Raw genomic sequence first — 27,714 nt, forward strand, 5'->3', positions numbered from 1 at the left:
TGTTATGGGAATAAAAAGTTAAAATAGTTTGTGCAAAGCTTAGTTCTGTTTGCTAAGAGGCTTCCTTTAAGAGTAAGACATTGAAATTTAACATTAGCACAACTAGATTTAAATATTACCCCTTTTGACTACTAAAATAGAATTAAAAGCAGGGAGATATGTTCCCACAAAAGCTATTGCATAGCAGGTTCTGGCCCCCAGAATCAGTAATTAGAGAATGTAAGTAGCATTGCCATAGGAATATTGTAAAATATTCCAAAATAAGCTCTAGGGTTTCCTTCTCCTCCTTGATAAGGGATCAGACAGAGGGTGTGTCCCCCTCCAGGAGCGACCTTTCTAGACAAACTGGTCTCCAATAACTCCTTTCAGAAACTTACAAAACTTCCAGAAAGAGCACAAAGGTTGGTCGCATTCAACTTAAATGCTTTTATTGACAATGTTTTGGAACAATAAGCAAACAATGCTTAAATTTTTCATTCAAATTCACTTTCCACATGTCAAAAGACCTCAAGGTAGAAAAAAATAAAATAAAAATATAAATATCTGAGAATCCATCTTAATAAATAAATTAAAAACACAATAAAACGTTTTCATGGAAAACTGTTAATGTCAGAACATTCAGACCACCTCAACAATGCATGATCAGTAACATTACAATGAACATTGATGTTGAAGAAAAACTACAGTACATGGATATAGCTATTTATTTCTATCTACTAGAAAATAAAGTCATATCATTTCTTAGTTAAATATTGGTCATTTCTAATCAGAACACACTATTGCCAGGAACACAGTAGTTATTGTTAAAATCAGCTGCACTAGATACAATTTGAAAATATCCAGCACCAGGTTAATTCCAATAATGAACCCAATAGATTAGTTAATGCTATGAGAAGACTAAGGAGAAAGAGAAAAGAGACACAGACCCAGGCCTGGCTCAACATGCTACTAACTACCAGCTCTCAGATGTGTCACTGGGAACAATACACACTCCATGCGTTTTGCTACATCTCCGGAAGAGGTAAGGACTTGAGTCCACACGTGGATGCTTTCAAGTCCTTGAGGCCCACAGCCTGGTGTGTTTCACGCACAGATAAGGTCCTCCCTAGGTCTACAGGAACCCTCTAGGGAAGACGTGTTTCTCCTCTCTGTAATGCACCAGCTCGGGCAGTGGCACTAGTGCGTGCCCGCTGCCTGCCCTTCCCTGCCCGCTCACAGGGCCAGCAGCGTGGGTGAGCTGAGCGAGTCAGAGGAGGGCTCGTTGCTGCTGCTGCCCTTGCGGTGGGCAGCCGCGCAGCTGGGGAAGGAGTCAGACTCCGGGTAGGTGAAGACAAAGGAAGACGTGTAAGTGGTGCAGCTGGGAGTGCAGGTGACCACCGGGGTGCACAGGGGCTCCAGCTCTGTGGCCATGGGCCCCATCCCCAGGGAGCCACTGTGCAGGGGCTCCCAGTCTGCTGCATAGAAGGAACCAGACAAGTCCATGTCTGGCACAGAGCGGGCTGTCTCAGAGCCGCTGGGCCTGGACGATGCTGGGAACATGAAGTCATCAAAGGGCTCGGCCTTCAGCTCCATGCTGCTGATGCTCTTGACGGGCTCCACCGAGGGCTTGGGCTCAGGGTCACTGAGGAGGGGCAGGGTAAAGGCCTCCTCAGACTCTGGGGTGGCAGCCTCCGGCAGGCCCCCACTCAGATCAAGGGAAGCCACAGACATCTCTTCTGGGAAGCCCAAGTCATCAGGGATCTTGCAGGCAGGGCGGTGAGCTGCCAGGATGAACTCTAGCTTTTCCTTCTCCTTCAGCAGGTTGGCAATCTCAGTCTGCAGAGCAGACTTCTCATCTTCCAGTTGGTCTGTCTCCTGTACACAGAGGCATCCAGGAACACATAAGACACAGTCTCACTCAAGGGCCCACTCCCTTATGCCCAAACTCCAGTGTTCCCCTTAAGTTCCAAAAGGGACAGACCCACAGGGTCTACCTACCGCTTGGAGTGTATCGGTCAGCTCCCTCCTCCGGTTCCGGCATTTGGCTGCAGCCATCTTATTCCTTTCCCTTCGGATTCTCCTTTTCTCTTCTTCTTCTGGAGATAGCTAGAATAAGGATGAAAAAGACCAACACTCAGTAACCGTGTCTGCCATCACCTCCATTCACCCACTCCCGTAAAACTGGCTCCTGCAGCTTCCCAGCTTCCTGGCATATCTTTTGTGAAGCCATTTCTAACCTGCAGTTGCAGGCTGGGTGTGACTTGCATTTAAAATAAGATCCTCTAGCAAGAGAACAAAGAAGAGCCCAGACTAAAAGCATGAGATAGGAAACTTAGGGAAGAAACTATTAGGGTACTTCTTGGGATCAGACTATCAGAGTCTGACTTGGAAGGGAAGGGCTTGGAGCCAGGGTCCCCAGTTGCAGGATGTGCAGTCAATTCCATCTGTGGCTTCACCCTCCCTTCTGTGTTCCTCCATCTCCAAGGCTATCCCCCCTTCCCCCTGCCCCCCTTTCCAGGGAAGGTACAGAAGAGCTCCTCACCTGTTCCACCTTGCCCCTCCTGCCAATGCTCTGGGCTCTGCCTCCTGTCATGTTCTTCACAACTCCTCCAGTCCTAGAGTAAACCCCCGCCGAGGGGGTGGGGACTCCGTAGGGGTGGGGGCCTCTGGTCTGCGATGGGGCCACGGAGGAGACCAAAGTGGGCTGCACCAGCCACTGCAGGTCTGGACTGGTAGAGATGGCAGTCACCGTGGGGATGAAGTTGGCACTAGAGACGGCCAGGTCCGTGCAGAAGTCCTAGAACGAAACAGAAGGAGAAAGCTGACGTGAGCGAACAGGTTCTGGACACAGGTGGGGCGAGCCAGTTCCCAGTGCCGCATGCAGCAGGGAGAGAGACGGTCCTGCCACGGCTGGCTCCGGTCTTCTTATATGTCCCTCAACCTGGATAAAAGGTCTCCCCGTTTCCTCCCAAGAATTCCGCAGCGCGGTGCCTTTCTCCTCCGTCCTGCTGCTGCGCTCCCGTTATCCCTCCAGCATCACTCGCTTGAAAGGGGGTTTGTTATAAATATCCCTGACGTCTGCTCTGACGCAGGCGCCGCTCCGGAGTCTCCAGAATGAACTCGCTTTTTATCAATGAAACTGCCTTACACACCCGCCTGCTGCACCCTCCTCCCTCACCCCTCCCCTTTGCTCCAGGCTGCCCAGGGAGGGGGGATTGCCGCTTTTTGCCGCCTCCCCCGAGGAGCCAGGCTCTAGTTAGCGAGTCTGTGCTTGGGACACATTTGTCCCAGCCAATGTAAGAGACCAGGTATAGAGTGCGGACCAGGGGCTGCTCAGAATGAACCTGCCGCCGGAGGGGAGCACCAGTTCTTACTACTGCAAGCGTGCGTGCGCTCAGACCAAGTCCCAGGGCCCCGGGCTAGAGCTCGGCTGGCCGTGGCAGCCTCCCTCCCCAGCCGGGCCACCCGACTCGTCTCCCCGAGCGTCCCCCCCCAATGTCTCCTCCTAGGCGACCCCAGCCCCCAGCCCCGCGGCGGCGCGAAGCCAGCCTTACCTGCGCATTGACCGGAGAGCCCATGCTGGAGAAGGAGTCGGCCGGTGAGTGGTAGTAGGAGAGACTGTCCCCGGCCGGGGAAGCGCTGCTGCAGCGGGAGGAAGACGCCTCGTAGTCGGCGTTGAAGCCCGAGAACATCATGGTCGCGGTTAGTGAAGGCCGGGCGAGGGGCCGAGGGGCGGAGACGGTGGGAGCTGTGGAGCAGAGCTGGGTAGGAGCGCGGTCACTGCTCACTCGCTACGCCGCCCGCCGCCGCCGGCTCTGTCTCGGCTTCTCGGCTGCTCGCTGCGGATGCTGTTGGAGTACGAGCCGCCGCAGCCACCGCTTTTATATGAACCTTATGAATGAGCACCACGCGTCACCGGGCGCAACCATCGCGGCGCCAGAGGGGTGGCGCGCGGACCCGGCCGCCTCCACCGCCACCTAGACACCCCCGCCGCACTCGCAGCTCCCTGTCCCCGTCTTGGTGTGTGTCCTTGCCCTGCAAGCATTTCAAAATCTGGGTTTAGGGGTCTCGTAGACCCCCCAAGGTGAGGGACTTCGGGGATGGCTCCCCCCACGACTACAGGGAACGGCCGTGGAAACCTGCTGACGCAGATGTCCTAATATGGACATCCTGTGAAAGGGGGGAGGGATTGACGGGAACTGCTCGCGGGCTGCAGCCAACACCGAGGGTGCAGCGCGGGGGGAGCCGGGGGCCGCGGCCGGGGGAGGGGAGGCGGGAAAGGCGCAGAAGGCCAGCGAACATTCGCACCTGGTTCAATGCGGACCGTTGTTCCCGGGGTCGGGGGGATGGGGCGAGGGGCTCCTCCAAACCATTGTACAGAAACTGGAGACTGTCCTGAGGCGCAGGTATGGGAGGAACGGCCTCAGGTACACGGCCCCGAGGGCTTAAGCCTGGGCTCCCAAAGGAATGCTCCCCTACCCCATTCCCAGTCCCAGCCCTAAGTCAGTGCGAAATGTCCAACCCGACCCTCAGCCCCGGGCTCGAGCACTACTAGGACTGTTACTGCGTTTGGAAGCAGAAAGTGGAGGATCCAAAACAGGAGAATACGATAACCTACTTTATCTACGATATAGGGTACTTGAATTTTTATTTTTTGTTTTTAAGGAAGACAGCACATTTTTTTTTCTTGGCCATATGTGGGAATACTAATGTTACTGTCAAATCCCCAAGACACTAGCCGATAAACATTGTGCAAAACCTAAGTGCAAGGATATCTGAAGGGGTCGTTTGCCTCGTTCTGAGCTAGGGCACGGGTGGGGGGCGAGGGGGCGTTATGTGGGCAGGGTGGTCAGTTCGGGATAACAAGGTGGGGTGAGCTTCTTGGGGGAACCCAAGTCGGTGTTGGGGGGCTGGTTTGGTCCCGCCAGGAAGCTGGGCTTACAGGGAGCCCGCTGCGGGTGATTTTCCAGCGGGGACTTGGAGCGGGGAGGACCGGGAGGGGGGGGGGTGCTGGAAGGACAGTGTGCCGCAGCGCCCAGGCGGGTTACCTCGGCCGCTGGGACCCCAGGCGCTGCTCCGCGTCCTGGAAAACCGGGCTTTGGGGTGGCAAGGTGAGTGCGCCACGCCCCCAGACGCCCCCAGCCTCCTGCCCTGCTGCAAAGGACAGCCGGGGTCAAGGTACCCGGGCTCGGCCCCAGCGCGCGGGCCGCCTCTGGGGCGCGAAGCCGCAGGTCCACGCGGAGCCCCCGCATCCCCTCCCCCACTCCTCGGCCGGGGGTCTGGGCCCGCGGTGGGCACCTGGGGAGGGGCAAGGCGGGATCAGAGGAGTGGGCGGATCGTTCGGGGCACGCGGGGAGCGGGACCGCAGACCTGCCTCCAGCCGCCGCACCCGGGAGCCAGGCGATCCAGCTATAGATAGTAACAGGGAAGCGGCTGTTTACAGCAACACAGCGCCGCCAGGGCCGTTGTCAGGCGACGCCGCACGGCCGGGCGCGCCGTCGGCCTGGCCGGGCCGCCCTCCCCGCTCCCCGGGGGCCGCGGCCTCCCCGGCCCGCCTGCGGCCGCTCCCGTCGCCTGACATCATCCGCCGGTCGGGGGCCGAGCGCGGCGCGCGCGGGGCTGTGAGCTAACCTCCATTCTTAGAGATCCCAGCCCGGCGGGAGCAGGGAGGGCAGGGAGGCCGGGAATCGTGGAACTGGGGCATTTGCTATTTTTACATTCCCTGTCACAGACAGAGGTGAAAACAGAATTTCATCATTGTATGTCATTGGTTTATGTTGGTGGGAATTTAGGCGCATTTTCTTTCTCACTCAAAAAAAAAAAAAAAAAAAGCGGGGTGGGGGGGGAGAAAAGGAAAAACACACATAATACATAAACACAGACTTCTTGGAGCTGCTCTGAATCCTAAAAGCAATTCTGAGGCCTTCAGTTCTCCTAATTCTGTCATTTGTCCCTTCACTATCCTTGATGAAAGAGAGAGGGAGAGGGAAGAAAGGTTATGAAGGCAAATGCATCTCTCCTCTTATTATTAGCTTTGGACAAAGTAGGTCAAGCTTTGAATTCCTGGGTCTAGACTTGCCTTCCATTCACAGCTGGATCGCTGGGCCACTTAAGGGAAAACCTAGAATGATTTGATTTACTTCCCCTTCAGGTCTGAAGCAGCTCAGGCCAATAACTAAAAGATGTGTCAAGATTTTATACCCGGGATTTATCTCATATATCACTTATCCTGTCTTTGCCCATAAAAAAGGAAAAGGGTCTTTGAGTGAGCCTGTTTCCTCTAGATAACTTAACTCTTTCCTTCCTGGCACCATTTATGACCAGAGAGTTGGAGACGATAAATCCATCCTGAAAAGGAGGGACCATGAATTCATTTATTCTTTTCGTTGTAAGCAACCATTGAGAGACACATATGGCCTGGCACTGGGCTGGGGACTGGTGCTTACTCTAATAAACAGGATGGACCTGTCCCCACCCTCAGAGAGATTCCAGCCTCAAGGGAAAGACCAACAAGCCAATATAGGATTGCAGGGCAGCGGTAAGTGGTTTGAAGAGGTAAGAACAAGGTGCTACAAAATGCAGAGGAGGGTTTGGGGACAGGTCCCAGAGTAAGTGACTGCAGTACAGACGTGGGGCCTGGATCCTCTGTTCTCACAGGTAATGAAATGACAGAGATTGAAAAGGGTCAGAAGTCGGCTAGCAGGCACTCAACCAAAAGTGGTAGTATGGGATGATTGCGTCTCAGACTCCCTCTCCTGCCCCGCTAACACCCAAAATACTCACAGGATTATTCTAACATATTCTCACATCTCAATCTACTCCGGGTATCCATTTCGGGACTGCAAAATCACATTTTAAAAAGTGGAGCTCACCCAAGATAGCCTAAAAATAAAGCCAAATCAGAACCAACCTATGAAATTATCTTTGCCACTTGCAAAGGTCAGGGTGACTTTGAGACAGGGGTGTGTGTCTGTCTGTGAGCATGGTGCTGCTGCCTTCCAGCAGGGCAGGGATTCTGTGTTCTGGACAAGTCTGAGCATATAAAACCAAAACTTGTGTACTTCATGATTCTCTATGTGCTAAGTTCCTCCTATCTGGGGATCCAAAAGTGAAAAGGAGGGTAAAATCCCACATCTGATTTGAATCCAAATTGAAAACAAATTCATCCATCTTCTGCAGTGTTCCCTTATCAGATGCAGACTTTTCCTATTTCGCACTTTCCCCATGGCACTTGAATGAAGAGACCTGACCCACATCAAGCTGTTCGATAACTTTTGAAGTCAGTGCACATTGTTTAGCCTGGTGTTATTGCAACATTAAGTGAAAGGCTGCTGCCTGTGCCGCCTACGTAAATGCTGCCGCACACAGCCCATACCCAGCATGCAGAAGTAGTTATTTATTTGGGGAAGTGTGGTCTAGTGGTGAAGGGTTGTGGTCAGAGCACGGGACCAGAAGTCAGGAAGATGTGTATACCAAAATCAACTTAGACTTGTTTGGCAATTCTTGGCCTCTGTCTTTTTCATGTAGCAATATTCACGTAGCAGCTAGCACAGTGCCTGGCACATAGTAGGCATTTAATAAGTATCTATTGAATAGATAAATAGATGAATGCCCTCACCCGGTTAAAATGAGCATAGATAGCTGTCCTTTATGGGTACTTGGAAAGCAAATAGATAATGTTCTTCAAATCTTTGGAAAGGCTGAACAGGCAGTCTTTTATTCTGGAGTATGAATAGGCAAAAATTGGGAAAGACAAAATAACAAGATGTTTGGGCTATTTTCAGCTGGTGCAGCCTCTGTGTATAAAGAACACCCCAGTGGTTCATGATGAAAGATCAAACTTACCCTTGTTACTGATCCCATGAGAAAGACAGCTAGTGCCCATACATAAATGCCACATTGTCTGCAATGACAATGACCATGTTACCACCACCCTTTAATTTATTCATTCTAAATGTCTGGATCCAACAAGGGGGAGAAACATTCCACAATTTCTGCAGGACTCACACACACGTGAGTCTGATGAGGGGTCTTAAGGGTCAAGCTTGCTCACCCTGTGGCTCAGACTGTGAGCAAAAAGATTGCTGCTATTTAGAACAGTAGAGGCACGGGATTGCTACCACCACCGGCCCCTACACACGCTACCAGTGCAACTAATTAGTACTAGGGATTTAGCCTCTTTGGGAAAAACTGTGTTTTCATTCTGAACAACTCTTGGCTTCTTGACAGGAGATGATGATTCAATGGGATCCCCGTCCTTCTGCTAATGTGAGCATTTAAACAAAGCTCTGTGTGGTCCCTGGGACGCACTCCATCTGGAGCTGAGGAAACTGGGGAACAGCTACGGTGCCAAAGACAGACACACTTCAGCCCAAGCCCGCAGCATCTTTCACGGCCACCTGCAGTATGGGACGCTGGTTCTGTCAACCCTGCCGAGCCTTGCTGCAGAAACAAGAGCTCCCCACCGGCAGACGAGCAAGGCTTCTCCAGGCTGTCAGCTCTTCAGATGTCCTGAGCTGACCTTCTGTGGCTTTGGTGGACTTAGCTGCTGCAATTCCAAAGGAACCCCATCTACGTCACTGAACGCCCTGATATCAACACACCCTGACTAAGGAACCTCACCTGCAGGGCTCCCATCCAATGAGAAAATCTCATAATCGGCATGGGCAGGGCCAGGGGTGGCTGGAATGGCCTGGCACATGACGTGCTTCAAGTTGTTAAGACATCTTCAGCAGGGTTTACACCATCTCATCCCCAACCTTACTCAACGTGACAGATATTTAAAGGAGACATTGCTTGTTGTAATGCCAAAAAAAAAGAATTCCCTTTCTTGACCCAGGAAAATTCTGACCAGTATATAGAAATTCAGAGTTATACTGCCTTCTGATCTGTGGATCACAGCTCCCTCCTCAGATGTGACAACTTTCTGTCTTAGTTTAGTTCTTTATTGTGTCCTATAAGAAAACTACCAGTTGCAACTCCCAGTTGAGGTCCGATTTTCTCTACTGAAGTTTCACCTGGAGTATTAATGATCACTGGGGAAATTGCCAAAATGACTGTTCTGAAGAAGTCCCCTTTCAGACTCTGGCCCACCCAAGATTAGGAGGTAATCATTTAGGACAAGGACAGATCATACATTGGCAGAGTCTACTCTCAAAACTTGGGGGCTCTAAACTTAAGTTTGTGGGAATGAAGAAAAAATTTAAAAATTGTTTTTTTAAAACACCTTAAGGGGACTCTGAATTAAATTGTAATACTATACAGGCCTGTTATCCCCCCAAACTTATTTAGACACCAATTTACAGAATGACATTTAGAAAAAAATCTACATTCCTTGCCAGGGTCTTCCCAGTCTGTGGGATTCCACCCCTGCCTAGCCCTCCAACCTTATCCTGAACCATGTTCCCTCACCCTACTCTGGCCACGGTGGCCCTCTTTCTTCGCTCAGATATGTCAGGCTGGTTCTGCTGCTGGGCCTTGGGACCCACTGTTCCTTCTTCACCCTAGATCTTGACACATTGACGCTACTTCATGGTCAACATCTGGTTAGGGCCGGGCATGGTGGCTCACGCTTGTAATCCTAGCACTCTCGGGTGCCGAGGCGGGAGGATTGCTTGAGCTCGGGAGTTCAAGACCAGCCTGAGTGAGAATGAGACCCCGTCTCTACTAAAAATATAAAAATTAGTTGGGCGTGGTGGTTCGCATCTGTAGTCCCATCTACTAAGGAGGCTGAGGCAGGAGGATCACTTGAGCCCAGGAGCGTGAGGCTGTTGTGAGTTAAGCTGATGCCACAGCACTCTAGCCCAGGCAACAGGGTGAGACTCTGTGTCAAAATAAATAAATAAATAAATAAATAAAAAATCTGCTCAGATGTCACCTTCTCCAGGAAGCCTGTCCTGCCCCCTGTCCAATGTCGCACCCTCACTCCTTGCACTTCACTTTCTGTCACATTACCTGATTTTCTTTTCTATCTAGCACATATCACCACGTTACCCTGTCTGTTTAATTTATGTATGTGTTCATTGTCTGTCTGCCTCTGTGAGGCCATAAGCTCCAGGGGAGCAGAGACCTTATCTGTCTTATCTGGGAGGTATCCATCCTCAGTGCCTCGCTTCCCGACAGGACTAGGCCCTCAGTGAGTGTTTATAGAATGAATGAACATCAAACAGAAGGCTCAGCAGCCATTGTCCTTGTGGCTGAGAAGGCAGCACGGATTCCCTTTCTGGACAAAGGGCCTTGATGGGTGACTTATTACACGTACCCTCCTTGGAGTGAGAGGGACCACAATCCTAGTCAGCATTTTTCTTACCAGGCACAATAATTTAGATGTTCACAAACCCAAGGGGTACACCCATCCTAGAACTGCAAAGATCCATCATACTTGCTGTCTAAATGTTTCTACCACCTGCCACACCAGAGGGTATGGGTACCTTAGTTTTAAAGCCACCACCACCCCACCCAGAAACAGTGATGAGCACAATGAGAAATTTTGCCTGTGGTTGGTTACACTCCAGATCCTTTCTTTCCCACAAATTCAGCCCACTTCTACAAGTGATGGTTTAGAAAATATTTGGGCATAAAGGCAAAAATCTAACCAATTTTTTAGTTTAAAAGTGCTGGCCATGGGGCCATAATAAAACATTTATGGGCCCAATACCAAAATGTTTTTGATATCCCTCCAAGTAATTCAAAACAAAAACAACACTGAATTGTAAAGTAAATTTTTATTTAAAAAAGTAAAGCCACAAGTATGCTGAAATAATGCCAGGATGTAAGTTCTATTAGGGAGGGAAAAATTACTGTTTCCCCAGTGCCTGACATAATATTAAGCACTCAATAAACATAATAATGAGTATAGGTTTCCTATTTATTTCTTGAATGCCCCCCTCTCTTGCTCCAGAACATACTTGGCTTCTTGAGCAACTCAGCATTGACTGGGCCCACGGCTGGGGCCAGGTCTGTGTATTTGTTGATTAGTTGAATTGCACAGACCAGAGAGGACTGGATTATCACATACCACTATAACAGGGGAGACAGCCTGAAAGAGAGTAAAAATGTTTTCTGAGTCTTCAAAACCCCCTTGCTATTTTTGAAAACTAAAACCTACATCCCTACCTCATGCCAGTGGTCAGAAAGGGCAGGAGAGTGTCCTTTGTTCCTTGTGCCATGGGAGCTGTCTCAGGGGAATTGCCTGGGCAGAGGTCAAGAGATTGTCTTAGCCAAAAAATGGGATTATGGGATTAATCAGAACCTTTAAAAACTCTGTACTTCTGCTCAGAGGCAGGACATTGATGCTTTGAGACAGGAGTCTGCCAACCTTCTCGTTTGCTGGCAAATTAATAAACTCCTCTTTCCAACTCCTCAAACCACTTGTCCTTGGTCAGGGACAAGTGCCAAACTTTCAGTAACACCACAGGCTCACCTGAGGCCTGGATGCAGCTCCTATGACAGGAGCTGATCTCAGCAGCTATAAACAAGAACACTACACACGCTCCTGCCTGTTTCAGATTTGTTAGCACGGAGGGATGAGATGAGGCCTCAGGATTCTTCATTTGAATTGTTTGGCAGAATCATTCTATTCCTTTTTCCAGATTCATCAGGTGGCTTAGAATAAATCATGAGTTACCTGCCCAGAGGGTGTCTGTGGGAGAAGAATCTTTGCCTTCACCTGGACTCTGCTTGCCATGAATAGGAAACTTCACAGCAGGTGGGGATTTGGGAGTTCATTTGCTGATGGTACATTGACATCCAAGTCAAGTTTATTTGAACCCAGGGCTTCTTCCAGCTGATATCTGTCTGAGTTTAGAACTTGGAAAAGACGGAAGCAAGAGGTTGTGAAATAGGTTGGGGAAATGGAAAAAAAACCTAGTATTTTTGGTTGAGCACTCTACTCTTTGGCCTGCCAAATCAACAGGCCCACAGAACGACAGCTCCAAGCCACAGTAATAATTTTTACATTTCTCCCCCATATGGTAAAATGACCAGAGAATAATAGAAAAAGCTGAAAGATTTCAAATTAAGTGGTTTTAGATTGTATGTTTAGATAGGAGCAGCCCTGAGGTGTTTCCATCACACATCTGGTTTGAGATGAATTTAGTTGTATCCTTATCAGATTTCTCTAGCCTGTTTTCTATTTTTCCACTGGGTTCAGAATTCCCTCCAGGGAACAAATGGGTTTCACATACCTCAAAATATTATTACCTTGTATAAGAGCCAGAAAACAACTACTACCTACAAGTACTGGGGTATGGCCTCTGCAAAGTTAATCATTTCTTAACTCAAATCGTAGAGAGTCTATTATCCTATTCTTTATTCTTCATTCATCACTTTTGTTAAGCACCTACCATGTGCCAGTCACTGCAGTAGGCAGATAAGCTTCCTCCCACCATGAAGCTTATAGTCTAGTAATGAAAAAACAAGAAAACAAACAAAAATGTCATATAAAAGTCAGTGCATGGCAGGTAATTAAAATGGAAAGATACGTTGCAAGCAATTGTGTTGCTACCTTGGATTGGGTGGGAGGAGGTGACATTTCCCATGAGCAGTGAATGGCAAGAAGGAACTAGCCCATGGAAGAACAGGGAGCAGGGCACTCTGTGCAGAGGAAATGTTTCCTCATGTTAGGTTCAGTATTGAGGAACCTAAATGCAGACCTCCCACACCTCTGAACCCAGCTGTCCCTGCAAGGTGCACCTCAAACCCTACTGTCAGACTTACCAACAGCCATCTCCTTCCTCCTCAGGCCTTAAATACCAACTTCTGGATCAGTGCTACCAAATTTAGAAATTTCCCAGCTTCTCCAGCTCAGTTTCCTCCCTCTATACTTCAAACAGGGTATAGACAACTGTATTTTATTCGCAGGTAATCACAATACTTCTTATAGATCACTCCACACTAATATTTATGGTTGGTAAGACCTCTCTCAATAGCTTAGAGTCTTAAATGCAAGTACTAAAAAATAGTGAAGAAAATCACCCTAGGTCTCTGAGGTCTTCCAGATCCGTTCTTTTACAGGAATTTGAAAACAGGCACATTCCATTTTGTCCTTTGTTAGACAGCTATTGACAATAAACAGAGTTCAGCTTAGAATTTGTGCTGTAAAACAGCGGAACACTGGGCTAACCAAGCGTTCTCACCCAAAGCACCACTCCCCTGATCTGCTGATCTTTACACACGGTTCAAACAAGTACATTTGGGAAGTTTAGGGGGGACTAAACTCCCAAGGCATGTGTTTCTTGAGTTCTTTGTTATTTTGAGTGAAGTGGAGACTGTTCCACAAGCCACTATCAGAATCCACCCATCTTCAGTTCCTGTAAATATTATGTCTACACAGAACTATGTGAACTATGTCATAGCTGGAATATGAACCAGGCTGTGAAAGCTTGCTAATGGAAATGGCATAAGAAGAGCATTAAAACTTAAATGAGAGAAAACTCAGTAGCAAAAAGAAAAGTGGGCTAAAGGATTATGTGTGTGTTGGGGAGGAGGGGTGGCTCAACTCTCAGAGAGTGATTATTCAGCCCACGCTTGATTATTTAAATCCAGCATTAAATGTATGCTGACACATTCCTGGGGGGCACTGGGGTGATTTTCATTACAGCAAGTAAAAGAAGCCGAGCTCAGTTCCCAGAGAGGTCATTGTGATCATAGTTGGTACTGATTGTTCCAGGCAATGGAAACCAAGGGAAGCCGAGGCAGTGACTGTCAACTGTCATTGATTCCTAAGAAGTGGAAAACTATACGCAGCTGCTGCCATGTATTCTGGACCTGAGGGATAAATTCAATCTGATTGCAAACTTCTGATGCAGGGACTGACCATCTCTTATCTTTGGCAATCTGGCCTCTAGAACATTTGTGAAAAGGCATCATAACATGAAATTAAATATGAGCTGCTAGGATTATACACATGTTCTCTTCCCCCACCTCCCACTCTTTTCCTCCATTCAGCCTACTCTTTATCCATATCTCAAATTTAGAAGATCACATCCTCATAAAGTACTTCCCCTGAGCACCCAGGCTGAATTAGGAACCTTTTAGAAGACCTCATTCCACCTTAGGTTTTCATTATTATTAGCACTTAACACCATTTGTGATCATATATATATATATATATATTTAGAAAGCAACTGGGCTAATATTTAAAGATAAGATCCATAATAGGAGGCATCTTTGTTTTGTCCACTGGTGTACCCCCAAGCACCTAGAGCTGCCTGGTACTAGTCACTGTTGATGGTTGAATGAATTTGTTTGGTGTCTGTCTTCCCACTCCAAGAAGGCAGACACACCAGCCTGTTTTACTTGCCATTGGCTCTCTAGCCTCTAACACAGTATCTGGCACATAAGAGCTGCTAAAAAAAAAATACTTCTTGAATAAATGGAAATAATAATAGCTAATATTTATTGAGTGCTTGCCCAAGAATTATGGAAAGTGCTTTACTGCTATTGTTATGTTATTTAATATTCACCACAATTCAATGATGTGGGTATATTATTATGCCATTTTAGTTGAATAGGTCCAATAATTTTTTTAAAATAATGACCTTGTAATTTTTTAATCCATAGTGGATAATTGAACTAAATATTCTTCCTAGTGTAGTAAATAGTGCTCTGGTGACCTGCATAAGTGAATAATAATGATTTATTTCCCTAGGCACCTACCAGAGAGTGACTGATAAGAGAGAAACTCAGTCTCATGGGCCTTAATTATACTTATGTTACTTGTAATTAAATTATAGCCTCATCTTCTACATACATTGGGCTTTGGAGGGGAAAAAATACATATATATGTTGTGCTGGTTGCATTAAGTTCACATGCAACAATAGAACATGGAGAATGCTTCCACTTCTGCCAGAGGAAACTGGAAGCAGGAAAAAACGTATGGGCCAAATCTTGCACAAGATGCTGGTTAAACTGGCTCTGCCTGGGACACCAGTTGGAGGGCAGGCTCCTTCCCTTCTCTGGGAACTACGCTAAGCTCTATCATTCAGCCCCATGTGAGCTGGCTGAACTAGGCATGGGGCAGTCAGCAATCCCACTTCCCCAGGTAAAACCAGAAGTGTTCAGGTGGGTGGTGCAAGGATTGAACAAACTGAAAACAAACTGATCTGCCCAGACTGGAAGTAATTCCAAGAGAATTACTCAAAGTATTATATTCCCTGTACCAGGAACCATTCTGGTGAAATCGTTACTCTCTTTACCAAAGAAACTGGTGACCCAAAGATGCATAGCATGAGAAGTGGTCAGTTTGATTAGGGAAATCAAACAATTCTTGAGTTAAATTTTTACCTCTCGTTGATTTCTCTGTCTGCTCCTTGTCACTGTCTACACCACCCCATGGATACCAAAGAAGAAATAGATCAAAGGAAGATAGGAAAAATAAAAACAAAGCAGGGAGTTTTCATAAAGCTACATATGTTTTATTTCAAAGGGCTGTCCTTTGGTCTTAGATAACATCCTTTTGACTTTTTAGTGGTTAAAACATCCTCTCATTTATGAAATGATGGTGATAATAAGTGGTAATTGTTTGGTAAAATTAAAAGTTGGCAACTTATATCAATTCTACAGCTTTTTAAAAAACTTTGCTTGCCCCTATAATCCAACAGTATGAGAACCCCTGGCTTCCTGTGCAGTGGCAACTTCAGAGGCTTTGGGTGAGGACAGGGAGAAAAGAGCCTCCCGTTCTCATGTGTGAGTAGAGCTATAGGACTACTGCTGGATGGGCTCTGAGTATCCTCTGTCAGCAACTGGCACAACTGTGAGAGTTGACTTTGATTAAAATGTGTAATTTTCTCCAAGCTTCCAGCATCCTGTTTCTCAGACCTATTTAAAAGCCCAGTGCACCTGTATGGTGCTATCTCACCTGTCAGGGAGGAATATGTCTGATAATTTAAATTATATTAAACTTCAGGAGCTTAGTGCTCACAAGAAATTTTGTATTTTAAAACTAAGACTTGAAGAGAGTGGGAAATGCTTAATCCAAAGGAATGTATTACTAATAATAGAACTTTAGGGACAATGAGGATATACTCCTTGACATAGGGCATAGCAAATCACACAGAAGGGCATTCGTCCAGTCTGTCTATGAAGATACCCTTTCAGTCCACTTGACCCTGCTCCATTTACAGGTCATCTCATCTTGCAAAATATTTTTAAACTTTACAATGACTTCTGCTTTATACTTTTCAAAGCCCTTCTGCAAACATTATCTAATGTGACCCGCATAACAGTCCTAGGAGACAAGTAAGACAGGTAGCAATGTCTCCATTTTTATAGCTAAGGAAAAACAGGTTTGAAGAGCATGAGTTGAAGAGCTGAATTCCACCATGACTGGTATGTGGGAGAGATACAGTGTGCACTTGGGCCTTGAAAAGCCAGGAAGGTCACTGTTCCTACACATCTTGGCCTGGGCCAAGGCCTCTTTGCTATGGAAACCTTGTGAGTAGAGGCTCCACTCAGCACTAAGATGGAGAGGTATTGGGGAAAATTGTACCCATTAATAATAATCAAGCATTTTACAGCATTTGATATTTCCATATTTCCATAGTGCCAACTAATAATCACTGAATCATTATAATCCTCTTGGGTCAAAGCAAACATATGGAGTCAGTGAATTTTCCAGATCCCATTCTATAGATGAAGAAATAGGTAAGAGAGATTAATTGTCTTGTGGTTTAAGGATGTCAGCAGCATAGAAGAACATCAAGGCCCTTATATTGAATTTGGAGAGCTAAACAGAGCAGCTCAGCCAAAACAAAGGGCAGAATTTTATGTGCACATGTATGAGTGCATGCAAGCACATATGAAACAAACTGCTTCTTATAGTACCACTGAAACCATAATCTGTTTGGTATTTTTTGCTCTTTGGGCCAAAGACCATGGTCCACAACCATGTTTGGGTCTAAGAACTAAGACTGAGAGATGGAGAAGAACACTGACTGAAACTTGGAGGTTGTACTTGATGCCCTTGAACATAAAATCTGGTTCATGTGCTGGAATCAAATCTAGGCACTTAGAGACTCTGTCATCTTCCACCTTCCTCCTTCTTCCTCATCCACATTGAGAAAATGCCCCCAGTCACCTCTTCTAGCTTTTCAGGTCATCTTCAATGTACAATGTAAATATTGTTTCATTATTCCTCTTTCGGTGTAACCCAGATATATTGGCTCTCAGAGATCAAGACACGCTGTATTCCTGGAAACATAAAGAGAGATGATAGAATTAGAAAGGCATGTTTGATAGTCTAAAAATGATCTTATATCAGACTTTCAAATGTTCCCTGGCAGTGTCAGGACAGGAGGGAGACTTGCCTGGCAATTTAATATATTTACTGGGTAAATAGTAAGCACTTGCAGGCCCTGACTTAATCAGAATGAAGTTCATTACGATAAAGAGCTGTGCCCTTTGGTCCTATCTGCATTAAGCAGGCTCCCAATTTCATTTAATTTCACTCACATCTCCAAAGGAAATTATAGGCTATGAGGCTGGCCAAGGGGTGGGGGGGGGGGAGGACAGTTAGCAAGGATATTCACCAGAGAAGACGAAAAGGAAAGGAGGTAGTGGGCTAAGATTAGAGCAGAGAACAGATACCCTCCCTATCAACCCCAATCTATGCAAGTAATTTTACTTTCTTGTTTTTAACTAGAGGTTTGCATCAGTGTCAAAATATCTCTTTCTCTCTCTCTCTCTCTCTCTCTCTCTCTTTCCCTCTCTCACTCTCTCTCAGTTTTGAAAACATGTTATCAGGTTATCTAAACCTTTTATGAAACATTTCAGACTTGTATGTGCATGAGCTGGTAAAGATTTATTATATTTGACACCATAACTACAGATTTTAAGGCATTCTTTTAATCACAATTTCACTGAAACCCCTGAGGCTAGATCACTATCTCTTGCCAGACAGTTAACTTGGTTTCACTGATGGGAGCCCAGGGTAAGGTTAAAACTGTTTCTGGAGACATTATTTGTGCCTTGGAATGTTTAACTCCATCAATATATTAGTATTACATATCAAGAAATCTGAGCTCTGGATATATAATACTCTATTTGTCTCGGTACTAAATTTATTTCCATTACTTTTGGAGAAATCAAATGGCCCCCATGATTTGAATTACAATGGACAGAAAGAAAAGAATAAGATTAAATGAGCCCATAAACAGAAGTACCCACTCAGGTCCTTTGGGAGTCTTTGATATCTACTCAAGCTACAAGAAATCTGGACATCTCTGGGTGGGAATACCAGTAAACGATGTCATTCATCAGAATGAGGACCAGACGGAAAAATGCAACCAAACCCTGCGAGGGGCGGGGGTAGCACTGAATCTTGGCATTAGCTATCAAAGGCCTCCGACTGCTCCGGAGAGCACAAACAGGCGTAACCGTGAAGGCGACAGTTTCTGGGATGTGGCTGAGAGGGTAATGGCACTTCTGAGATGTGATGCGGTGTGGGAGCGGGGTTATAACAACAAATATTGGGTTGTGGCAGCCGCGGGGCTTGAGGACTACTCCCACAAAGGCCTTGGTCACAGTGGAATTGTCACCTGTTGGGCTGTAGTGGGTGGGAGCAAGCTGTACGTAGAGCCTGTCGGGCACGTTTTCTCCTGGACCCTATCTTTGGCGACCGATCTAGACCTCAGCATCCAGGATCTGCTAGAGAAATAAACAAGTGGGAGACAACAACCAAAACAGCAACACAGTAGAGCCAGCACAGGCTGGCTCCGCCTTTAGGAGCCTCGGGCCAATCGGAAGCCTGTTGCTGGGGCTTGTGTTTGGCCGCCTGACGTTCCCATGGAGACGGAAGAACGTTACACACTAAACACAGGCGACGTTGACGTCTATGCATTATATCCATGGAGACGACAGAGTAAACGTCATCCCTCCCCACACCCCGCCTCCCTTAACGCCAGGGGTGGAGGGAGCGACGCAGGCGTCGCCGTCACGTGCTGCATGCCGGGAGCGGAGCCCGGTGGGCGGGGCCTGTTGCTATGACTGCAGCTGTGGCTGTTGTTGTTTGGAGCTGCAATTAGAAAGTGCTGAGGCGGCAGTGGAGCCAGAACCGATTCTGGAACAGTGTCTCCCGCCCCCGGGCCAGAGAGGGTTCCCCAGCCCCTGGAAAGCCAGGACACCCCCTAGGCTGTCCCAGCACGCCTCAGCCTCAGGTTCTGAGCCAAGATCTCTCTGTGCTGCCTGTGACTCCAGACTGCGGGCCAAACCTAGACCACTCCCTCCACCCTCCGTTGGCCATAGGTGTCAGGGTGACCTCCCTAACCGCCGTCTGCTCCAGACAGTAGCCCACAGAGCAACCACTGACCAAACTGCCTTGCCCAGGAGACAGGAAGAAAACTCAGCTTAGAAAACTTTCCCACTGTTGGAGTAAAACCCAGAATCAAGGAGAATCAGAAAAAAGTCTGGATTTGTACTTTAAAAGTGGCAGAACTTGAGACATCCATTCTTTAGGGCTTTGTTGAAGAATTGAGGGCGGGTGCCCAATAATCCCATTCGAGAACAGTTCCTCTCAAAGGCACTTAGAAATCCCTGAGGACTGTGATACTAAAAAATGGGAAGGCCTGAGAAATCTAGGCCAATAAAAACTGAAACTTTGATTTCAACATTGCTTAATTCCATCTTGGCTACACAAGCAGCGGAGTGTGAGAGAAATCTCACAGTCAGCCAGCCTCCTTGTCACACGACTCTGGAAACAGTTACAGGAAGATTGCAGCAACAAATTGTAAACAAAACCAGATCAAGATTCAGAGTGAAGAGTTGAGATGACCGAGTGAAGGCAACCACCCTGAACAGAGTGTAACATAGGAATGTTAAGGCACAGCTGAGGGGTCCAGAATTTGAATTTTCTCCAAATATCTCACAGCCTGGCTGAATGTAAATTCGTGTCACTTGTTTTAGGGGGAAAGCAGAGGAGGTATTTATTTGCTAGAATCAAAAATAATCTGTTAGGATGAGCACGTAGAGTTTTTTTTTTTTTTTTTTTGAGACAGAGTCTCACTTTGTTGCCTGGGCTAGAGTGCCGTGGCGTCAGCCTAACTCACAGCAACCTCAAACTCCTGGGCTCAAGCAATCCTCCTGCCTCAGCCTCCCGAGTAGCTCCGACTACAGGCATGTGCCACCATGCCCGGCTAATTTATATGTATAGATATAAATACAGATTTTTAGTTGTCCAGCTAATTTCTATTTTTTTTTTTTTAGTAGAGATGGGGGGATCTCGCTCTTGCTCAGGTTGGTCTCGAACTCCTGACCTCAAGCAATCATTCTGCCTTGGTCTCCCAGAGTGCTAGTATTACAGGCATGAGCCACCACGCCCAGCCTAGAGTCTGTCTTATATGGTGGAAGCATAAAGAAGGATTTCGTGAAAATGAATGGCATTTCGGGGTTGGTCTAGGATCCTTCCATTTCTCCTTCAACATATATTCAGTCCCATTTTCTATCTCTGATAAATCAGCACCTCAGGGTTCCTTCCCTGTTACTCCGTAAGAGCCCTCCCTGAGCTCCCATTCACATATTTTACCACCTGCCCACAGAACATATCTGGTCTATTCAACATTCCCTTGCTCCATCCTCTGACCTACCTATTACTCACTTCCCTGACATCCTTCTCTAAACCCTTCTCCCTTGCCTCCCTTCCCACTCTGTTGTCACTCCCCAGGTTTCTACCCAGTTGACCTTCACTCCCCAAACTCTGGCCCCATCTACTCATCCCCACCATGTTTTTCATGTCTGCTCCTTACTTAGTAGAAGACAGTAGGATTTTGGAACTGCTATCCAGTTCCAAACAGAGGAGAAAGGGCACAATGCATGTAATAAAGCCATAATCAACATTTTTTTAAAAATCCCCCAGCTGGGCATTGTGGTATGCACCTATAGTCCCAGCTACTGGGGAGGCTGAGGCAGGAAGATTGCTTGAACCCAGAAATTAGAAGATAGCTGGGCAACATAGCAAGACCCCTTGTTTCTTAAAAATATGTTTTTTAAGCCCCAGATAATAGTTGAGATTCATGCCACATATCCAACCATAATGCAGATTCTGCCTATTAAATAGGACTATGGGTGAGGCAGCAATTTACAAATTCTGACATTTTCAAGGAAGCAATGATAATTTCTACTTTTTTTTTCTGTCAACTAATGGTTAAGCTAAACCCCTTTGAGAGTATCGGTTGCTACCTCCCTCTCCAAAACTCCACCTAAAGCCTAAGGCGGAGGGAAGAGAGAAACTTCAAATTCAGGTTAATGGGAAAGCCTGACTTGTGAGTAGATTAGATTGAATCAGTTTGGGGCATGGAAATGAAGTGGTTTATGTTTTGTTTCAGATGGGAAAGCATTGATGTGCTTTACCCTCAGGCACAGAAATAACCCATTTATCATTTGGAAAAGAAATGGTATAGCAGCCCTTCTTATCTTCCTTGCTTTAAACTCAGAGTTAAGTTAGAATAAGACAGTTTTGTTTACTCTATGATTCTATCTCTCTTGAGGTCTCTCTTCTAATTCTTCAGGCCAATCAAGGACTCAGCAAGTCACTGACAGAGAGTGTGGGGGAAGGAAAAAATGAAGGCAAGATTTATCTAGTACTTTTGATGTACCAAGACTGTGTACTCGTACACGTTATCTCATTTTATCCTCTTGACATCCATGAGAACTAAGTCTTTGTGTGTCCATTGGACTACTGAAGACATTGAGGTTCAAGTAATTAAATAACTTCCCAAGATTGTCATATGAAGCTAGGCTTCCAACCAACCCGAGTGTTCATTTTCAGACCTTTTGTTCTTCCTCCATCTCCACAATATGGTGGAATGCACAGAAAACCTCCAGCTGGATGGCTCCAGGAGCTTTCCTTTCCACAGGGAGACGCTAGCCCCCCTTTCCAAACTTATTAAAAAGAAAAGATGGAGGGGAGATTGAAGATCTTTTGTAAGATCTACCAGAACTTCATGAAAAGGTGCTGACACCACAAAGTAAGAACGTCCTCATCGGCCCAAGATCCAAGGAGGCAAAGAGAGACATGCCCCAGAGCACACGCAGCAGAAAGGTCTGGGCGGGTGCTGGGAGACTCTGATGTGCTCTGGGCTAGGGAGGGCACTACCTGAGTTCACTTGCTACTGGAGAGCTCTGCCCAGGTTTATCTAAAGCTGTCCCTTAGGACCAGCCCCTCCTCCTTCTCCTCCCTCCTCCCCCCATGCCTGACCCTGCAGGGAAGCACATCCAGCACGAATTCCTTCAAACCTCAGATGCCTTTAGGATTTGTATCTGTCTGAAGAGTTCCCTCTTTGACAAGCAGCAGCATTAGTCAAGTCGAGTGGGTGGGAAGGGCATTTCCCGGTGATCCAGGGCTTGGAGGAAGGGAAGACCCTCCTCCCTCTCTGCTTTGGCAAGCAGCTCCTAGAGAAGTCCACGTGGGTGGCAATGAGTACAGACAAGCTGGAGGGTTTCTTGCTGGGCAGGAATGCCCACGGGCCACACCTTCCTCAGCCCTCAGAGCACCTCCTCATGTCTGGACCTGCGAACAGGGTGGCAGTGCCAGGGAGTGGGTTAGCCTGCGTCTGGCTCCAACAACCGGTTTATTGTGATGATTCTATTTGTGTTCCCTGAGTTCTGTTTGACTTGGCAGTGAGGAAGGGAAAGGGCAGCAGGTTCACTCCGGTTTGTGCTGGGTGGTTCCTGCAGCCACACCCAGGCATTAAAGCAGGCAGCTTGTGCCCAGATGCCTTTACCTGGGGGCCCTTGGTGTGCAAAAGCAAGGTGTGGGAAGCATTTCCTTTTTATGGGCCAGCCAGGTGTGGCTGGCATTTCACCTATTCCTGTATAACTAACATCACCCAATTTCAGGTCAAAGGGCAGGCTTACTCCCCTGAGATCCAGGATCAGGGGATGGTTGGTCTAGTCCATTTGGGCTGGATTATCCTGAGTTCTTGCTATCCATAGCCACCGTAATTCCTGCTTCTAAAACAAAAATCTGAGATCCAACAATTGTGCTCTACTTTGGGGGTCTGGTATCCTCAAATCTGAAATTTGAGCTTTCCTAAAGTATACAAAGTAGGGATTCTTTTTCATCAAGGTGGTAGCATTCAAAGAGGACAGACTTTAATGTCAAATAGAATTAGTCCAGAACTCTGGATTTGCCCCCTTATTTATATGAGCCTCTGTCCAGAACTAAAATCTCTAGCATATGGAAAATAATAGCTAACAATTACACTACTACATACCAGGCATTTTTCTAAGCATTTTTATAAAAATGCTGTTCTAAGCATTTTTATAAAAATTCGCTGAAGCCTCAAGACAACCTAAAAAGGTGAGCAGGTATGTATTGTTATTGTCATCCCCTCTTACAGATGAGAAATGGAGGCAGAGAGGTTAAGGAGATTACAAAAGGGGTCACCCAGGTCAGAAGCAATAGTGCCAGGATGTGGCAGAAGGTGTGCTGGCTCTAGAACCCACGCACTTAACCAGAGTGGTAGTGCCATTCCTGGAGAACGTGCAGTGCCAGGGGCTAGATGCAGTAGAGAACAGACACAGACACAGCCCCCTAGTCCCCGTCCTGTCATTCCATCCTTCCCTTCTGAGATTCCCAAGTCAACTTTGAAAAGGGTCTTTCTACTAGCCTAAAAGTCATCCTTGCCCTGGACCCGGAGTACACTTTCCTTGAATGCAGGGATTTCCTAGCTGAAGGTGATAGTCATGGTCATCTAGCCAGGTCAACAGAAGTGCACTAGCTTCCATGGGCTCCTCACCTGCTCCGGGGCAAGAGCAAGGCTTGGTGTAGTGACGTCCACAGCCTGTCATGAATGAGCATTCTGCCCACAAGGCGGGTGCGTGCCTTTCTGTGCTCCTTCGCACGCTGGGGGCTGGCAGAGCCAGGCTGGGTGCTGGGTGTAACCAAGCATGTTGAGCAGGCAGGGCCACAGAGAGCCCTTCCCAGAAGAAAGTGGCCATGACCTAGACAGCTGGGTGATGAAACCATTTCCTCTCGGAGAGAGGCCTAAGCACATGGCTGCAGGGCCTGGCAAGGTCACAGGCTTTGTTCTTGAGGCCGCTCCCTACTTGGATGCGATAATGCACATTGTGGGTCTGGACACGGTTAGAATTACTTCTTAAATGGAGGCAAGATGTAGATCACTGCTGTCACCCACATTTATTGAGAGCTTGGTGTGATTTATGTGGCGGATGTGGATTCATTAATTTAATCCTTAAAACAACCTCGTGAGGTCGATTCTGTTATTTTTCCCTTTGGCAGATGGAGAAATAGAGACACAGAGACGTTAACTTTCCCAACTCAGCACAGGCAGTGCACGAGGTTCAAACCCAGAAACAATGGCTGACCTCCCAGACTGTGCTCTACTATCTAAAGCAGAATGAAGTCTCTTCCCTCGGGGTCAGTGAAGGCACAGGACCAGGTAAAGAGTCTTGAGACATTTCCATATTGGACTGGGGGTTCAAGGCCCCAAAGTCCAGTTTGCTGGGGATCCTTGGGACCATAGGCCAGGCCCCCATAAGTGTTGTCTCATTCAGCACCCAGGCACTCACCAGCCACTCTGGAGATCCATGGGCCAGAAATGGCTCCAGTATTGCCTTAGATCCACACTTTCTACAACCAGGCTGGAACCTGGATGGCCCCAAGAGAACAGAAAATGATGGGGACACAGAGTAGGTACAAAACCGTGACTGTCTTATCTCTGGGTATTTGTCTAGATAAGCCCATTTGGGCTTAGGTTCCGGGTGTGTGACTGGGATGGCATCACACTAAGCCAAAGCTGAACCTACTAGGATACCCTTCTATTTCTGGCCCCTGCATAGTGCCTCTTCTCCCTGTGCCTCTTCCCAATAAAATATACATACCTTGGTGGTAGTTGGCAACACCAGCCCTGCAGCCAGACTCCCTGGGTTCAAATCCTAGCTCTGCTGCTCATTTGCAAACTATCTTCCAAATTACTTCGTCTTTCTGTGCCTCAGTTTCCTTATCTGTAAAATGGGAATACCAATAGTACCTTCCTTATGTTGTTGTTGGGAGGACAATAAGATAAGGTATACATTTGGCAAATGCTCAACAAATGGTAGGCATTAGTGCTATGGTGGTGGTTTGTTAAATCTTTGCCTCTTTCTCAGGATACTGAGGTAAGTTTGTTGAACATTGGCTATAAACTATAACCTACTGGGTTTTGATATGGCTCTTCCTGCCATGCCCTCCTACCGTGAATCCTTATGTTAATCCTTCCTAAAGAGATCTGGGAATAGAGACATTCTTTTTTTTTTTTTTTTTTTGAGACAGAGTCTCACTCTGTTGCCCGGGCTAGAGTGCCGTGGCGTCAGCGCAGCTCACAGCAACCTCAAACTGCTGGGCTCAAGTGATCCTTCTGCCTCAGCCTCCTGAGTAGCTGGGACTACAGGCATGCACCACCATGCCCAGCTAATTTTTTCTATATTTTTAGTTTCTTTCTATTTTTAGTAGAGATGCGGTCTGGCTCTTGCTCAGGCTGGTTTCGAACTCCTGACTTTGAGCGATCCTCCCGCCTCGGCCTCCCAGAATGCTAGGATTACAGGCGTGAGCCACCGCGCCCGGCCTAGAGACACTCTTAAAATGGGACAGAGGTCCCATTAGATTAGGAGAGGGATCTTTGGGAAAGTCCTTGAAGCCAGTTTTCTTAAGAATTTTAATGGATCAACATGGGAAGTCAGCCAAAGCTATTAATTTGTAACAGCTGCTGAGAAATCATGTCAACACCTCAGTATAGATCCTCTCTATTGGGCACAGAGGTTAGATTGAAAGTCATGGAGCCTAAAATAATTATTGAGTAACAGCATTATAGGGGATTACTGATGGCAAAGTAAACAACCTTAAAAACAAAATCCACCCCCTTGGCTGAATCCTCCTGGAGACTCTCACCTCCTTTTCTTAGGTTGTCATCTCAGTCTGACTGCAAACCATGTCTTCATAGATTTAATTTCTATTCAACTTCTAGCATGAGGGCAATACAAACCCACATGCCTACTAAATATAAGCTGATGATGATAGGGGCCTGGGATAGAAAGTGAGCGACTTAATGGGTGAGTTTGCCACAAAGGAGAGTCAAGGTGAAGGGGTACCTTATCTCCAATCTGAACAAAGGAGTTTATTTCCTGTGAAGTCTGATGAGAAAAAGAAGAAAAAAAAAAAACCTGTGGTTTGACTCCATCACACAAAGTCAGTCACAGTGGCTCCTGCCCTGCCGTAGAACTTTAAAGACCTGAGCGGTACATTTGTGGTTTGGTTGTGCTATCCGATTCTGGGGCTGCTTTTAGTTCATGGCTAGAGAGTTTCCAGTCCTCCTCTGGGCTCTTACGTTATGGTTTCAGCGTGGCCACACATCTCTCTCCACTATTCAGGTGGAACAGCTGCCAGGGTACCCCCACGGAGACTCCATAATAAAAACAGTAGCTGCCCCTGAGGGCTGGCAGCGTGCCAGGTCCTGCTTTGTCTGCACCACTTTACAGGTTAGAAAACTGAGGCTTCACACAAGTAAAATAATTCAGCCAGGGCAATGTGGGTAAAAAGGTGCTGAGTTTGGATTCGAACGCACACCGTGTGACTGCCGAAACAGAGTGTGTACGCACCGAACCATGCGCATCACTATAGTCTTCCCCTTTCTACGCTTTTGTTTATGCTGTGCTTCCCCCCTCTCCTCCTGCACACCTACTGTGAAGTCATCTCTCTCGGCATCCCTCGAAGACCTTCCTCCTCTGTTCTACGTCCCAGCCTGTCCAGCCTAGAGCAGTCTCTCATTCCTCTGAACTTCCCATCTGACCATTCACTTTGGCACTCAAGTTATCTTGTATTATTATGCAAATGTTTTATTGCATAGGCTCTGTCTCCCCAGCTAAATTATGAGCCCCGAGAAATCGGGATCGGCTTCTCATGCTTCTTGGTATTCCCCCCAGCATTCAGCCTAAAACTGTGCTCAATAAGAATATGAAGAAATAAAAGAAAGCTTAAGATAAATATTCCAAATATGGCCTCTACACAGAGGTCATTTTCAGCAAGTGGGATTAATTTTGAGCTCAGCTGCCTTCAACCATAAATCTTTTTGTGGTGCCTAGCCCAATAAATAGGTGACCGATAAATATTCAATGAACAAAAAGGAGGAATGAAACCCCAGCTCCACCACCTATGAGTGACTTGGGCAAATTCTCTTAACTCCTATAAGCCTCAGTTTCCTCATCTATAAAGTGGGAATAATTCTCAAGAGAGTTTATGCTAGAATTAGAGACATGTGAGGCACCTCTCACACTCCTTGGCACATGACAGCTACCATAATTATCACTATCAACATTATTGTTTGTTTTGTGTGTGTGTTGTTGTTTTTTTTTGTTTTTTTGAGACAGGTTCTCTCTCTGTTGCCCCAGCCAGAGTGCAGTGGTGTCATAATAGCTCACTGCAACTCCTGGGGTCTAGCAATCCTCTTGCCTCAGCCTCCTGAGTAGCTGGGACTTACAGGTGTGTGCCACCACACCCGGCTAATTTTTTCTATTTTTAGTAGAGAAGAGTCTCGCTCTCTCTCTTGCTTAGGCTGGTCTCGAACTCCTGATCTCAAGCAATCCTCCCACTTTGGCCTCCCAATGTGCTATAATTACAGGCACAGGCCAACATGCCCAGCCCATTGTCACCATTATTATATTCTAAATCTTTGGCAGGAAATGGTTCCAGCAACTCAAAAATAGAGGATATGGCCACTCGTCTAATGAGTTTGAAGTGGAAAATT

General features: G+C 46.9%; 1 protein-coding gene across 1 annotated transcript; it reads right to left on the reverse strand.

Moving 5' to 3' along the window:
- Nucleotides 1–406: 406 nt before the first annotated feature.
- FOS (Fos proto-oncogene, AP-1 transcription factor subunit) lies at nt 407–3,861 on the reverse strand. The gene is made up of 4 exons (XM_012742250.2): nt 3,534–3,861; nt 2,522–2,776; nt 1,978–2,085; nt 407–1,854 (listed from the first exon to the last, which is right to left on the reverse strand). Exons 1-4 carry the CDS (start codon nt 3,672–3,674, stop codon nt 1,213–1,215), a joined length of 1,146 nt encoding a protein of 381 aa, XP_012597704.1. The 5' UTR covers nt 3,675–3,861; the 3' UTR covers nt 407–1,212.
- Nucleotides 3,862–27,714: the final 23,853 nt, after the last annotated feature.

Source organism: Microcebus murinus, chromosome 6 (genome assembly GCF_040939455.1).
Source record: "Microcebus murinus isolate Inina chromosome 6, M.murinus_Inina_mat1.0, whole genome shotgun sequence".
Taxonomy (NCBI): Eukaryota; Metazoa; Chordata; class Mammalia; order Primates; family Cheirogaleidae; genus Microcebus; species Microcebus murinus.

Coding starts and splice junctions, on each gene's coding strand:
- FOS (XM_012742250.2), bottom strand. CDS start 3,674: ATGATGTTCTCGGGCTTCAACGCCGACTACGAGGCGTCTTCCTCCCGC. Junction 2,086..2,521: donor GGAGGGGCAAGGTGGAACAG/GTGAGGAGCTCT, acceptor TCCTTATTCTAG/CTATCTCCAGAAGAAGAAGA. Junction 1,855..1,977: donor TGACCGATACACTCCAAGCG/GTAGGTAGACCC, acceptor CTCTGTGTACAG/GAGACAGACCAACTGGAAGA.